This window comes from Parasteatoda tepidariorum, chromosome 6, assembly GCF_043381705.1.
Source record: "Parasteatoda tepidariorum isolate YZ-2023 chromosome 6, CAS_Ptep_4.0, whole genome shotgun sequence".
In the NCBI taxonomy this organism is placed as follows: Eukaryota; Metazoa; Arthropoda; class Arachnida; order Araneae; family Theridiidae; genus Parasteatoda; species Parasteatoda tepidariorum.
Genome location: NC_092209.1, coordinates 10051823 through 10068001, shown reverse-complemented (window position 1 = coordinate 10068001; position 16179 = coordinate 10051823). Strand labels below are relative to the sequence as shown.

Genomic DNA, 16179 nt, shown 5'->3' with positions numbered 1-16179 from the left:
ATTTTCATATTTAAAGTGGTAGTAAGTATATACTATTTTTTCTTTTATAAACTTAATTTTTAGATGATTTTGATCACCACTATTCTTACAAAAATTAATCACATATATTAATAAGCGTTACTATCATGGTTGTTAACTTAAGTTTTCTCAAATACAACGTATTTGTTTGCTTAAAATTGAAGTTTTAATTCCATTTTAATACCACTGGGGAAAATGATAATGGCAGGTATGCAATAGATTCTACTGTCGTTTAACGCCACGCTTATTTTACATGGTTTGCCCGTCAGGCCAAACTGTAATTAACTACAAACTAAATTTGCAATTATTAGAGAGGCTTAGCATGACATATCTGAAAAAAAGTGGTGAATTGTATAAGCCTACGAATTGTTTAAAAGTAGTGGTGGATAAAAACCTGGTAAATTGAATTTATTAAACCAAGAATTACAAGTAAATATTGAATAAATTTTCTGCAATTCCATAAAAGAGGGTAAATTTTATAGTTCTATATTATGTTATACGCTATCAGCCAGCTGTTTTTCGCGGCCTATGTGAAAGGTCAGTGTCAGCCACCGGTGGTTGACGCAGCCTAAATGTAATTTCAGTGTCTGCCACCGGTGGTTGGCGCGACCTAAAGGGAAAGTCCAGTGTCAGCCACCGATGGCTGACGCGGCGCTCAACGTGTTAAGGTCATTAAGGTGGAAGGATTGCTTTTGTTCTTGTTTTCCAGTGGAGCCATCTATATCCATTAATTCGACTTCACCTATACGTCACACCTATGCGTCACACTTGCTTATAAGCTGGACCTATTCATACACACACCCACAGCTGATTTACCCATTAAGCAAAACTAAGCCATAGCCTGGGGACCCCAATTATTTTTTTAAAATAAATTTTGAAAAATTAAGAGAACAATGATTTTTTTTAATAAAAAATCACTTTCAAATATATAAAATACGATATATTAATAAAATACGATATATTAATGAAATACGATAATTTATTTGGAGGTTTCTCAGAAATTTTCCTTGCAAACTCCTCCACTTCTCCTCCGCAAACTCCTCCACTTCTTTAATAAATTGGCAGCGATTTAAATTGTAAAACTCGAAGAATAAGGATAGTTACGCCAAATCTCTAGAAGAGAAACCACGAATTAAATGAAATAAAGTTGCGTTTTATATGATACTTCGATTTTTTGTTGTGTAATGTGACAAAATTTACTAAAATAAAAATTATTGAACTGAAAATAACTTATATTTCGTCACCACTAGAAAGTTATTTGTTGCAAAGCGGAGAAAGTTAGCATCCCTGCAGTTATAAGTGAATTGAAAGCAATAAGAAAGTAAAAATGCCAACTGCTCTGAATTCGACACTATATATTTTAAAACAACGGTAACGAGCTAAAACTAACATTTGCGCAATTTCGGTTAATTTTGCAAACTTTTTAAAAGGCTCAACAAAGGATAATTGTAGTCACAGTCATATTATTGCTCAAAGCCTTTAGGCCCCGAAGGAGCCTTTTACCTTTTCATCTTGATTTGAGAAGTCATGAAGTAATTTTCATAATTTTGAACTATTTGCTGCATTGGCTGAATCGCATCACCAATAAAATATAAGAATTAAGAACTGTTAGATCAATAACTGCAACTCCAATCGATGAAGTGTTATAATTTAAATTTATAAGTACCAAAAAAGGTTAAGGATAAATTGATTTATATCTGATCTAATCTAAGATCTGATATTATAATCTGCAATTAACATTTCTGCTTTAAAAATATTGTCGCAGTTTGCGGCTCAGCATTTTTGTGCTTTTTTATAGAATTTTGTGCTAAGTGTTATTTACAAGTTGAATGCCACGCTAATTTTACATCGCTTGCCCGTCTGGCCAAACGGTAAATAACTACTAACTAAATTGGCATTTATTAGACAGATTTCGTTAGTTTTTTAAAAGGTTTAGCATGACATATCAGAAAAAAAGTGGTGAATTATGTAAGCCTACGAATTGTTTAGAAAGAGCCGTGTCCAAAAATCTACTAAATTGAATTTATTAAACCGAGAATCACAATTAATAAATTACCACTTTAAAATATATATTCGCTCTCCCGACCAAGTTGGCATCTCTGTGTACATAAATAAAACTATTTTTGTGTGTATCGCATTCATTTCTTCAAACCATTTTAGTAACGATAATAATGTTTCCAAAAAATTAAAAATTTACTCTGTTTCTAATAATCTTGGCTTCGCCGGTCACTGGTGACACTCGTGGCAATCAGCGTGCTAAACTGAAACCATTGAGCAAATTATGCTCGCTTTCATCTGCATTAGGTTTCCTTATTTGCGAGTTTTATCAAGAAAGTTATAACTTCATTTGAAATATTTTTGATAAAATTAAACTACCACTCTTTGGGAAAAAAAATTTTATATATAATTTTTAAATTTCTTATATACGTAACATGTAGCGTTTCATTCATTTTTTAATGACATGAATTACTAGCTGGAAATTAAGCTGGTAATGTTATACGATAAGAGTAGAGCCCGTGAATAAGACAGGCCGAATTATCATTTATTGTAGGAGTTAACATAGGCACAGCGAATAAATATTTTCAAGTGGTAGTTTATTAATTGTAATTCTTGGTTTAATAAGTTCGATTTAGTAGATTTTAATCCACCACTATTTTTAAACAATGCGTAGGCTTATAAAATTCACCACTTTATAGTACTTATTACATGCGTTACACTTTAAAATGCAAGCAAATATTGTCAACTATTTGCAAAATTTACTTTGTAGTTATTTACCCTTTTTTAAATTATTTTGGAGTGTCCAGAGCAGTTGGCATCTCTGTAATAACATAACTAATACTAACATAACATTAACTTCCGCACTTGATTGCTCCAATATTGCTTGATAGGTCAGCTCTGATAGTATAGGAGCCTTAAATAAGAGGAAATTAATGAATGACGAATAAACTCAGTACCGGTCATCGGTGACCCCCCCCCCCTCATGGCATTCAACATGTTAAAGTTTCAGAGAGGATCTTTAATTTAAAATCTGTGTGTATATCTTTGTTTCGAATAAAATATGGGAATCCCCAAATTTTTCTTTGTAATTTATTTAGGAAGACATTAAGTTTTTTAGCATTTACGTTACTGTAATTGCATCAGACGAGGGATGCATAAGTATTTATAGGATTGGTCCATGTCTTTTTTCCCCTTTATGCCAAGTTCTCTGCCAGTGGAAATAAATGAAAAGGTTTGGGCATTAATTTCGAACAGTTAGAACACCAGATTTCAAAATCATGTATTTTTGTCTATAGTTTATGAATGGCGTTTGTAACAGATCTAGATTTGACAGTAACCCACCCCTGTTGCAAACTAAGCAGTAAGGCTGTTATAATCATCGCCATCGATAAGAAAATCGTAAGTGTAAATTATTTATAATATTAGGCGGAGAATACTACCCTGGAATAACTCTTATTATTCTATTGGATGAGAGAATATCGTTTATTTTACTTTTAAAATATCTGTTTTTTAAGTAGTTTATGAGAAAAATTAAGTCAGTTGGAATATTTAAGTTTTTTAATTTATTGATAAGACCACCATGCCAGCCTCGGTCAAAGACTTAAGTAACATCTAACATCAGGAAGGCCAAAATTTGTTTATTTCTAAGCTTCTGTCCAATGAACTCTAGAATTCGTTGTTGTTGTCGAGCCCCCATCCAAAACCATATTGTTTATCGGGTAGCATGTGTGGGTGGGATTTAAATCTGTTTTAAATGGAGGTTTCAAATATTTTACTAAGTGTTGGTAATAAGCAAATAGATCTGTGATTATAGAGCATAACTGGATCTTTAAGAGGTTTGGGAACGAGTATAATGGTAGCTTAATTCCATAGCGTAACTGTAATGATGTGCCATTTTATATAAGCATTCGAATTACTTAGTAGTGGTGAGTAAAAATCCCATAGATTAAATTACTGAACCAAGAATGTTGTTGTTATTGTAGTCGGTTATTAACCCCTTGGGTACGGGGGATTCATAAAAGCATTCGTACAAAATCAGAATCAGGATGTAAATAAATAAAAAACGGTAACTTAAATGTAGGTGTTGCTAATTTGACACACTTACTTTGCTTTTACTCTAATTATTGTTAGTTTAATCATATATATTATTGATGTTAGTTCAAAGTATAACTAAATAATATTATTTTGAACTAAAGTAATGGTGAATTAAATAAATCAAACACTTATAACTCCGCCCACAAATATACTGCTAAAGAACTACTTTGGTTATCAGTTTTATCTTTTCACCCTGATTTATACGGCTTTATGCTGGCACGTATTTGTGACAGTCGGCGCAAAAGGGCTAAGGCAGAGGGGGCATCTAAAGCCATTAATTCGACTTCGTCACACCCATACATCATATCCGTTTATGGAGCGGACCCATTCATACATCCGTTCATTCGTCCTCAGATAATAATTTTGACCTGAATTCATCTCCAACTCAAAACCCCCAGTGGCATTGATTTTCTATGGAAACATGGAGGACTTAGTGACCCGAAAAAGTTGACGTACGCCAGTTACCAGTTATAACACTGGATGTCTTCGGCCGGCTGGATTCGAACTTCCGTTATCATAAACGTGAGTCCAGCACCCTGCCAATCAGGCTATCCCGGCCCACTGAACCAAGAATAATACATTAAAATACTACCACTAGAAAATATTTACCCCTCATTCAAAGCTAATTGACATTAGTTTGATAAACATGGAGGGAGGCGAAACATCTGGCCATGGATAGAGTTAAATGGAGAGCTATGATAGAAGCTCCAATTCGGAGAGAAGAGGAATGTGTATGTGAAACTAATAAGCATAATTCAAGAAACCCCTCGAACCTTTAAGATTGACTATTAATTAGTATATATTAATCCGCTCATTTGATCGAAATTTATTCAGAATGTTCTTTTTTACGCACTGTACACGATAACTACAATAGTTATGGCTCTTCTTAGATAAAATTTGGTTCCNTCAATTTAGTTGATTTTTATCCACCACTATTTCTAAATAATTCCTAGGTTTATATAATTCACCAATTTGTAGTACTGAAGACCTGCTTTACCTTTTAAAAAACAAGCAAAAACAGTCAAATATTTGCTAAATTTACTTTGTAGTTATTTACCGTCTTTTGAATTACTTTGGCTTGTCCGGAGCAGTTGGCATCTCTGTATTAGTATATTAATCCGCTCATTTGTTCTTTTTTGCGCACTGTACACGATAACTACAATAGTTATGGCTCTTCTTAGATAAAATTTGGTTCCCAATTTTTCTTATCCTCAAAGGCTGAAAGAAAAATTTAAATATGTGACTTTTAAGTGCTTCGTAAAAAACACTTCCAAAAAAATTGAACTAGATTTTCTTGATTCCATTGCAGTTTTGTAGTAATAAAAATATGCAAAATATTTATATATATATATATATATATATATATATATATATATATATATATATATATATATATATATATATATATATATATATATATATATATATATATATATATATATATATATATATATATATATATATATATATANTTAAGGCAGAGAGTATATATATATATATAATCATCAATTATATTAGTAAGCACTCTTTTGCGGATATAATCGTGTGGGCTGATGAAAAGATGGTATCTTTTTTCTCCGGTTTTTTTTTTTAAAAAAAAATTCATCTCTTTTTTTTTTTTAATCAGTTGTTTGTTATTTTTTTTAATTATTATTCCCCCCCCCCCTTTCTTCATATGTCTATAATTTTCCTTTGTTTTATCTTCATTTGAAGAGTTTCAATCAATCATAAATTAAATAAAATCAATTTAGTTACATTTTGCAGTATACTTTACAATACTTAACTGTATTTTGTTTACTGTTACGCGACTTAACTTGAAAATTGTAACACATTTTTACTCTGATGAGCCGATATTCATTGCCTAAAAATAGGCAGTGGAACTTATCGTAATTTTTGTATTTTCTTTTTCCTGTAACAAATTATAACCCTAAAAATAATAACGATAACAAAAGAAAGTTGGAATAAATTGATTGCCTTTTTTGCGAATTAAAAGATCTAAAAATCTTTAATTTTGCTACTTCTCACAAAACAAATTTCAGATTTACACTCATATAAAACATTGTTTTTTTTAATGCTCGATTAACTCGTTCGTAAAATCTTTTCTTTCTACAGAATGGGCTAATATCATCACTGCCATTCATAGTTGGAGCTCTAGTAGCCACTCTTGCCAGTATTATTGCAGACTTGTTGAGAAAGAAGCAATTCCATATAACAACTATAAGAAAAATTATGTCGTCGATTGGTAAGATATTATTGACTTACCGTCACGCACAAAAAAATCTCCCTCAGTGTACACAAAAGAGGAAAAACTGTCAGGCAGTCCACACACTGAGAGAACGAGCGAAAAGTAAAAGGCATACGAAAAGCAGATTTCCATACTTTTGCCGTCGCCAATAGCCCATTGTGCAGCTCTAGTGTGACGTAAATTAACAACAACAACAACAACCATACTTTTGCATTACCATGCACACATCACCTCTGCGCGTCCTAATGCAAAAGTATAGGAATTCGCTACCTGTATGCCTCTTTCTTATGGCTTGCTTGCTCAGTGTGTGGCCTGCCTTAGTAAAACCATTTCATTTTATCATGTTTTGAGGAGGAAGAAAAAAATCCTTGGAACGTGCAAAGCTGGAAAAAATTAAAAATTGGTATCGATTTCTTAGTCTTAGCTTTTACTTCAGAATTAAAATATCATAAAAGCTGGAAAGCTGAAAATGTCAATTGGTGATAAAACGGAAGGAAAATTTGCTTGTTTTAAGAGACGATAATAATTTGCATTGACATCAGGCAAAGAGCTCCACTTGCAATTTGTGCACTTTAGCTAGTCGCAAACTGTTCGAATGACTATAAATTCCGCATGTAGCGGACTAGAAAGAATTGAAACTATAAATTAGCACATAGAGCTCCAAGGAAATTTGATCCTCTTACCTAATCGAAAAGTTAACGGAATTATGATTGGTGATAAATTCCTTTTTAGCAATAAAATCATAATAAATTATGTTTAATGGCTGCCAGAAACAGATTGAAGCTAGAATTGTTATTCATCACAGAGCTCCACAAGACAGAGCTCTGTTTTGAACACTCAAGTGAGTCAAAAGTGGCCGGAATTATAATAGACGACAAACTCTCTTTGGCGATAATTCTGCTTGTAGCTGTCAGAAAATAGCTGTCAGAAATCTGCTGTAGCTGTCATTCTGCTTGTCAGAAAATAATTAAAAAGTGAATTGTAATTTGACACCGGGATCCAATAGAGATTTTCTTGCTCTAGATTGTTCGGAAAGTGCTCGAAATTTCGATAGGGCCCACAAATCAAGAACGATGTTAAATATTAATAAAAATAATTGTGGACATGAAAATTAGATTTTAATTTTTTTGTTTGGCAAGTACTAAAACTAAAGCAATTTTATAAGCACATATCCATTGCATCAGACATTGGAAGGAAAACGAGTCGTTTAACGACGTTGAAAATGATGAGTTGGTACCAGTCCTTCATAATTCGAGTTGTTGTTGTTTTTTTATGCCGCACTAGAGCTGCACAATGGCCTGAGAATGATCCGAAGACATGCCGTCACAATTTTCGTCCTCTGCAGAGGGGATGGCACCCTCGCTTCTGTAGCCCGACGATCGGCGCTCGAAGTCAAGCGCTTTACTGTATAACAGTTTAACGAAGACCAATACGGCACACCCTCGGTCCCTTCGTAGACTGATCCAAGTGGTCACCCACTCGCACACTAACCGCAGTCAGTGATGCTTGACTTCGGTGTTCTAATGGGAACCGTGTTTTAACGATCAGTCCACTGCGGGACTAATCAACACCTCCTAGAAGTAGAAAGGCCTCAGCACGGATCAATTTAGTAGTCCGATGTGATGAAGTTAACTGCGCAGTAGACGAAAAATAAGAAAGATGTCATTACGTTAGGGGTACTAAGCTGCGCAGTGGTTGAAAATACAAAATATGTCATTACGTTTGGACTACTAAGGGATATTTATGGTAACCCGTGCTGAGGCCTGTTCTTTCTAGGAGGTGTTGGACTAATTCGAGTTGACTACTTGGGGAAAATATTTTGAACCGAAATATTTGACTTTTTTGACAGCTTTCTTTGTTCCTGCTGCATGTTTGCTGTTGATTCCAGCTGTAGGTTGCAGGCCAGCAGCCATCATTGCTCTGTTCACTCTTGCAAACGCGTTCAGCACCTTCAAGTACTCTGGTTACCTCATAACCAACATGGACATGGCACCTAAATACGCCGGTAAGTACTTTTGAAACAGCCTTCAAAATACCAATGTTCTTAACTAGAACATAACACCTGCAATATTCTTAAACCTTCAAACCGGATCTTCAAAATTGGGCCAACACTTTTACCATTCAAAATCTTTCGAAACATTTATTGCTGAAAGAAAAATGGTTCACACGAAGTTAGAGTCGAAGTGTTGTTGTTTTTGTTACTAATGCTACTTGCCAATATCAGCAAGACTGTAGAACTTATCTGCGAGCGGCGTGAGGATTAAGGGAATTAAACTTCTAAGGCAGAGAGTGCGTTTCTTGTTTTTCTACGGCTAAGAATACGACTTTCAGCCACAGACATGCGTCACTGCCCGTTTTATAGGGAAACACATTCACGCACCTTTCACACATCCTCTGATCGTAATTTTGATCTGAATCAAAGCCCTACAGGTATTGATTTGTTAAGGGAGTTTGTGACCCTGGCAGATTTAACTTACAGCAGTCTTCCATTTTGTACACAGGGAGTCTTCGGCTGGCTGGGATCGAACTCGCGACCTTTTGAACATGAACCCTACTCCCTACCAAGTGTATCGTGGTATTTTGTAGAATAGAAGTTTTTTTGATCAATCTCTGTGCATTGGTCAGTCTAATAATTGATGGTTAAACTATGCTAGTGTCTGCAAGTTTTAGCTTCTTATTCTCCTCCACTTTCTTTTGTTAAACGCGAAGTAACTGACATCCCTAGTCTGAAGTCGTAGTATCTCAAAAATATTTTATTAGTGTTAGCAATGAGACCGGAAAGTGTAATCGTTTACAATATTTTCATTAAAGATAAGAGAAAGAATTATATGTACTGTTAGAAATGCTCCAAAACTACTTCTCTCAAAATGTTAATGTTTTCTTGAAAGGTTTGCGTTGATATCCATAATATCTGTACTTGATGTCGTGCAACCATGATATCGGTATTTAATGTGGTTTAACCACGATATCAGTACCTTGAGTCATAATACGCAACAATCTTAATAAAGTGTTAAATTGAACCACGCTTCCGTTCACTTCCGTTCACTTCGATCTGTAATTTCAGTATAATAAAATTATTTAATTTAATTGCTGCGATGGGACTCGACTTAGCACTATTTTAAGGTTTTGTGCAAATTTGAACGATATTATGCACAGCAGAAACTTCTACGGATTCTATGTAGTATTTTATATTTTTGTTTAAAATGGTAGTAACATTTATATATTTCCTTTTAATAATTTGATATTTAAATTAAATTTAGTATTTTGATCGTCACATGTAAAAGAATCAGTTAATTATATTAATTATGCAGGTTTTCAACTTTTTACGCTTTGTGAAAAAAAAATTTCCAGTGGTAGCAAATTTTATGTTTCAATCTATGATTCTTCACTAGGTAAATTTGATTTAAAGTTATTTTCCACTCCACTACATGCAAATGGTTCAAACGCTCATATAGGGAATCACATTCTTCCAGTTCTTTCAAGGGGGCCTCCCTGGGTGAGCGATATCGCCCGCCAAACTCTGCGCGAAGCGTGGATGTGGCGGGCTTGAATCCCACTGTAACCTTCTCAGAATTTTTCTATCTGTCCTTCTACTTTATTTTACAACCGTCGTTGAACAGGCGACCCAATTTCGAGTTTACGACTACCAATGTTCAACTCCGTAGCCTTGTAATTTAGAACCCAATACAGAATACAAGAGAATTCCTGGATCAGTACTCCCAGAGGTATGATTTGTTATGGGAACATGGAGGACATCGAGACTCGACAGATTTAACGTGCATCAGCCACCATTTTACTACACGAGGAGTCTTCGGTTCGGCGGGAATCAAACCGACGATCTCTTGGACATGGGCCCAGTGCCCTACCTACCAGACTATCCCGGCTTGTCCTTCTATTTGGAAAAGATTTGTAAGCCTAAAATTGAGCACACAGGCTAGAAAATGTATGTAATTTTAGTAAAGTAATAAACAAGTTCTTTCATGGCGAGTCTTTTAAACTTTTGACGCAGAATTTTCATTAATCACGTTTCTCATACTTTTTTCCCCTTTTTTTGTATTAATTTAATGCAAAATAAGTAGAAAATATAGTATTTAGAATTTTAATAACTTATGGTTATATATGAAATAAGGATAGATGTGTGTTCTTTGGCAAGTATGGACTGATTGCTTTCCTCCAAATGATTATTTTTCAACTTTGCACTTATTTGCAGTTATTTAAAATCTAAGAGAAATAATATTTTTTTTTTGTTTAAAAATCAATTATTGGTGAATTTCTAACCCTTTGCCCTCCGAGTACTTTAAAATGCTGCTTGAATAACATAGACACTAAATTATTGAAGTTAGATAATACAGTATTTTTATATATTTTTAAAATTCTTAAAATAATGAAGTTGCTTATTATTAAGATATTAATGTTCTTAATTTTAGAGTGATGGCTATTGATGACGAATAGAGTGACGTTGGAAGGCAAAGAGTTAATATGAATGGGGGGGGAAAAAACATTTTTCAAATTTTTTTTTTTTTTTCTATTTTAGTACAAAACTAATTCTGGAGCCGTGATGGCTAAGGGGATCCAACGTTCGCCTTCCATTGAGGTGAGCTGAATTCGAATCCCAGTGATGGCTGGTCGATACGAACTCCGCGTTCGTCTTGCACCGACCACAGTGCTGACGTAAAATTATCCTCAGTGGTAGACGGATCATGGGTTAAAGTCCCCTTACAGTCAAGCTGTCGGTTGGAGGTTTTCTTTTCCATGTAACGCAAATGCGAATTAGTTCCATCAGTATATATATATATATATATATACCGATAAAACATATTTTTTAATAACTATTGGACAGTATTTTATAATTAAAGGATACTAAAATATATTTTTATTTTTAATTAAAGTATCATGAGAAATATATGAAAGGGACACCAGTGTCTCATCTTCGTGAAAGGGATAAAATGTTGGGAAAATTAACCTGAATTCTGAAAGCTTTCGTTTCTGATTGTCTACTATTCGTTAAAATATTTTGCAAAAAGAGTAGTAGTTGGCAGCCCTAAAAAGATCGAACGCTTAGACCAGGAACATTTATAAAATTATTTCTTATCTACAATTAAATTTCAATTATCTCTTCATTATTATTATTATTATTATTGAGAAATGTATCCTCGAAGCGAGTGAAAGATGCTTCAAACTATTCCAACCTATTAAGTCTCATATTTCGTTTCTATTACCTTTTCTAAGGTATCATAATGGCTCTTACCGGTACATTCGCAAACTCAGCTGGATTCTTGGCCCCCGCATTCGCTGGATGGATTACAAAAACTGGGGTGATTATTCTATTTTATACTCCTTCTCTTCTTCCAAACAACTAAATGTGCTATACAGTTGATATTATATAAACTTCATTACTTCAGTCAACATGTTTCGAGCGCTCAAAAATAGTCACTCATTCTTAAGACTCGCCAGACATTGAATGAGGCAAACCAAAGAAACAGAAAACGTTTCTGTTTCATTCTCAGCTACCGCGTTATTTTTTTCTTGTTTTGTATCTTCACTTTTAATTATTTTCCATTACTTTCGTTGACGTTTTCTGTTGAAAATCTCTTTTCTCCATTCACGTCTTAGCTAGCCCTGAACAAGAGGGACCATTTATGAGGGCTCGAAACGTGTAGACTTTTCATATTTATATATTCTTTGAAGCAAACGAAGTTCTTATGTAATAAGGTACATCTTTCTGCTACTATTTTTGGGGGTTATTCATTTAACAACACTCAGGAACAAATTTTTCTTGTATTTTCCCAAATACTTGATCTTACCTTATTCAGGTGGGGGGATTTTAAATCTGAAATTAGTTTTGTTCCGAAAGCTACAGGTCTTTTTTTTTTTTTTTCAAAATAACATTGTTAGTTTATTTTGTTTTTTTTTCCGAATGCACAAGTTTATAAAGAACGTATAGGTTTATATACATGCATTGATAATTGTCTGCTCCTTTAAAAATTGCAAAGACATATGACTTTACCGTATTGCATCTTAAACTGAAGCTTATCGCCTTCTTTCTACCACTCCCTAAGTAGGGGAAGAGTGGAGACACTTAGTATTCACTCGAGAGAATTTTTAAAAAATCCTGATTATAAATATATTATTGAATTACACAAAAATTATAGCTTGTAGAGATTTGAAGCGAGATTACTAAGATCCGTTCAACAGATCCTTGTAACTGAAGATTTAATTCGAAATGTTTTGATTTTTTTTTTCTCTATAAATTTTACTCTGTAGTTTTCAATTGCTTAACAACTGATAACACCTCTTTTAGCTATTATGCTATATTTTTGGAACAGCTTTTGAACCAAGTCTAAAGTCTTCTTTTCGGCTTTAGTGACTTTGTCGAAAAAGCCAGGACATTGTTAGATGCACAAAATCGGGTAGTACAAATGGCTATAAACTACAGTCTTGGTCATAGCAAAATCTTAGGAAGTTGCCTTACTGTACCTCAGCTATATTTGCCATTTTATTTGAAATTCTATTTCAGCGTTCACGGCATTGAGTTAAAAAGAAAATATAGTTATCAAGCCCCTTTTCTTGAAATCTATCGTGCAACACTTACCTTATTTTTTCTATTGCCCTGACAGTATAATATAAACTCATAAAGCCTGAATCAATGCTAAGAAGCATAATGAGAAGCATATAAGAAACAGAGCTTAATTTACTCAAAACTACAAGCATGTGTAACTCAAAATTACCCTTTAGTTCTTTGATTTTAAAACCTCTATACACACAGTCTAGTCACATTAATGTAACCACCTGTCAAAAGCCAGAATAACCACCTTTGACAGAGCGGACCGCTGCGAGACGTGCAGGAAGAGAGTCAATTAGGTTTACTCTTGCTAGCCCCGTGGTTCATCTGGACGGTCAGTTGCACGTCTATTCGCCCGAACGTGAGGGTGACTGCGTTACATTTTGTTGCCTTGTAGTAGAAATCTACGTTTAGTTTGTATATGTATTCTGATAAAGACGGAATCTTGAGATCTTTGTGGATATTAGTGTTTCTGATGAACCATATGCCACGGGTGATTTTTCTTTGTTTTGACATTGATTGAGTTTTTTCATTAGATGTTCTGGTATAGTTGTCCAGGCAGTGAGGCATATGTTAGTATTGGTCGGATCATTGAAGTATATAATAATTTTCTGAGTTTTAATAAGAGATTCTGATTATAGATGAGTGGTTGAATTATAGTAGTTGCTGCATTTGCTTTATCTGTTATATTTTTAATATGATCATTCCAGGTGAGTGTGCTATTTATAATGAGACGGAAGTAGTTTGCTTTTTTGACTATTGGAATTTGGATGTTGAACAGTTTTGGTTCGCATTGGGGTAGTATTTTCAGTATTCTTTTTTGTATAATTAGAATTTGGGATTTATCGGCATTTACAGCAGTTTTCCATGAAATGCTTTCCGATGCCCTAGGATGTCCTTTATATGCACTCCACTGTAATGGGCTGCCACCTGCCTTCTATGATTAGTTATTTCACGTTGACGTCGAAAGTAGGTGGAGGTCACATTAATGTAACTGGACTATGTATTTCTCATCGCAGAAAAATCATTGTGTTAATGTAATGCTATAAACAGATATTTCAGCTAGGAAAACAAGTTTTTTTTCTTAAATTTTAAGGCATATGTACTAGAGATGAGATAGGCGTAGCCCGGGCCATATGCGGGCTCAGGCTCTTTTATTGAAGGAAGTTCTTGGGCGGGCTCAGACTCATGATTAAAATTTTGATAATCTTTTATATTACTTATAAACAAACGCTTGGTTCAGTTATTAAGTAAAAAAAAATTAAGTAGTAAGTGTGGTGAACTTATGGTTTCAAATGTCATAGAGAGAGATTACATTTAGTCTGGTAGTAAAAAGGAATATTTAGTCTATCGTGAATGATGTGAAGTGAGCACCCTTTGGGGATTGGCGAGCATGGGTGGACCCTCCAAGTATATCATAGTTCTTGCCTGTAAAAGAACGTTTTAGCAAAAACGTAGAACATTTATTTCCCTTTTTTATTTAATATTACATACATTTTGCATAATAATAATTATGTAAATTTTTTTCGCTAATGTATATTTTTAAAGATCAGTTATCCTCATACTAAGGAGAGAAGAAATTATCCGACGTATATCTCGGACACGGGCTGTAAGTATTTCTATGGCCTCTGGTGAGCTCGGATTAAAAATCTTCGGGCATGGACCTCCAAAAGTGAACCCGAATTCATCTCTAATATATACCTGATTTAGCGGACCCAGTTGTATAAAACCAGGTACTAAAACACTTCCAAAAAAATAATTTTCCCTCCTAAATCTAGCTTGTCTGCTTTTTCATTGAATAATACTTATTTTTAGAACAGATGACCTAGTTTATTATTCAAACAAAAACTAAAGCAATTTAATGCTCCCAGCTGCTCTGAAAACTTGGTAATGTCCAGTTTTCACCTACATTTTTTTTATCCTTTTAAAGAAGTTGAATTAAGAAGTGTTAAATGTGATTTAGTTGTTGCCTTTTAAAACATATTATGCTGGGAAATTTGAAATTTATTTGGACTTATAACTCTCATCTTAGCATACTTTGGAGAACTGGCGAAATGTCTTCATAACCACTGCTGCTATACTTATCTCAGGAGGAGTTGTTTTCGATATATTTAGCCAAGCCACCATACAACCATGGGGAGCGGGGCCAGAAAACGAGACTGATCCAAACGATACAAACGAAAGCAAGACGTGAAGCCTCTGAATCTCGAGAAGTACATAAATACACAAACTATAATGAAGTGCTGTTTTAATGTTTTTTATAATGTAAATAAATTATATAATGAGGATTTTGATTGATTATTTATAGGAGAAATATAATCTCACCACACACAAAATTAGTCCCCCTGAGAGAATCATGTAAAACATCCTTCAACTCTGGCTCTGGACTTGATAACTGCATACCCTCATAGTCATTTGGTTGTTCGAAGTCTAGAGGCCCCGTGGGGATCTTTTACCTCTCCATCATGTCATACTTAGCCTTGTAATTTTAATCATGAGTTTAAAAAAAAAGGAATTAAGAGAAAAGATTGGATTACGAAATCATAAAGTAGATGCAAGAATAAAATTGATTACTGTACAGCGATAGCAGGGCCAAAGAGTTGCGACTGTAACGCCAGTAATTATTAGGATATCATGATTATAATCAACCGCAATCAGGGCCGTCTTTAAACTATTTGAGGCCCTGGGCACATTAGGATCATGGGGCCCCTATGACCTTGAGAAAACACTATTTAGTTACAATAGATAAAGAAAGACAAACAAGGTNTTAGAATCGATTATAGCGCCATGCACATGTAGTGATAAAATAGTAAAGCCATATTGGCACTGAGGCAGGCCTTTTTTGTAAATATCCCTTAATTAGAGTAAAATTTATTTGAGAGAATTGTATCACTAGTGAAAAAGTGAGCTATGGGTCTAGTTTTTGTATATTCTTTGACCATATCAGCATCAAAGATTATGTTTTAATTAGCTGTAGTATATTTGAGAGCTTTTTTTATAAAATTGAATATTTAAGATCATAAGTGTTTCAGTTAAAGTTTTTAATTTAAAATCAGTGTTTATGGCCTTGTAATGTAGTAGTCCACAGTCTTATAGGATTATTAATATTATGCAAGTCATGTAAATGTAGCATTTGATTTTACGAGACATTTTTGAGTTGAGACCCAGTAAGCATTTTAATTTATTGTAAGTCTCAGAGGCTTTTCTAATGGTTTTGGACGTTATGGCCATTCCAGTTTAAATCTTTATTAATAGTAAGACC

General features: G+C 34.0%; 1 protein-coding gene across 1 annotated transcript in view; it reads left to right on the top strand.

Annotated features, from left to right (window-relative positions):
* The window catches only part of LOC122271277 (putative inorganic phosphate cotransporter), a gene marked incomplete in the record, with an annotated part of 32147 nt that extends 16967 nt beyond the window's left edge, over positions 1–15180 (top strand). Inside the window, 4 exon segments of the mRNA XM_071181633.1 lie at positions 6223–6352; positions 8205–8360; positions 11585–11670; positions 14950–15180. Coding sequence (XP_071037734.1) covers positions 6223–6352; positions 8205–8360; positions 11585–11670; positions 14950–15111 — 534 coding nt within the window.
* Between the last annotated feature and the right edge of the window lie 999 nt (positions 15181–16179).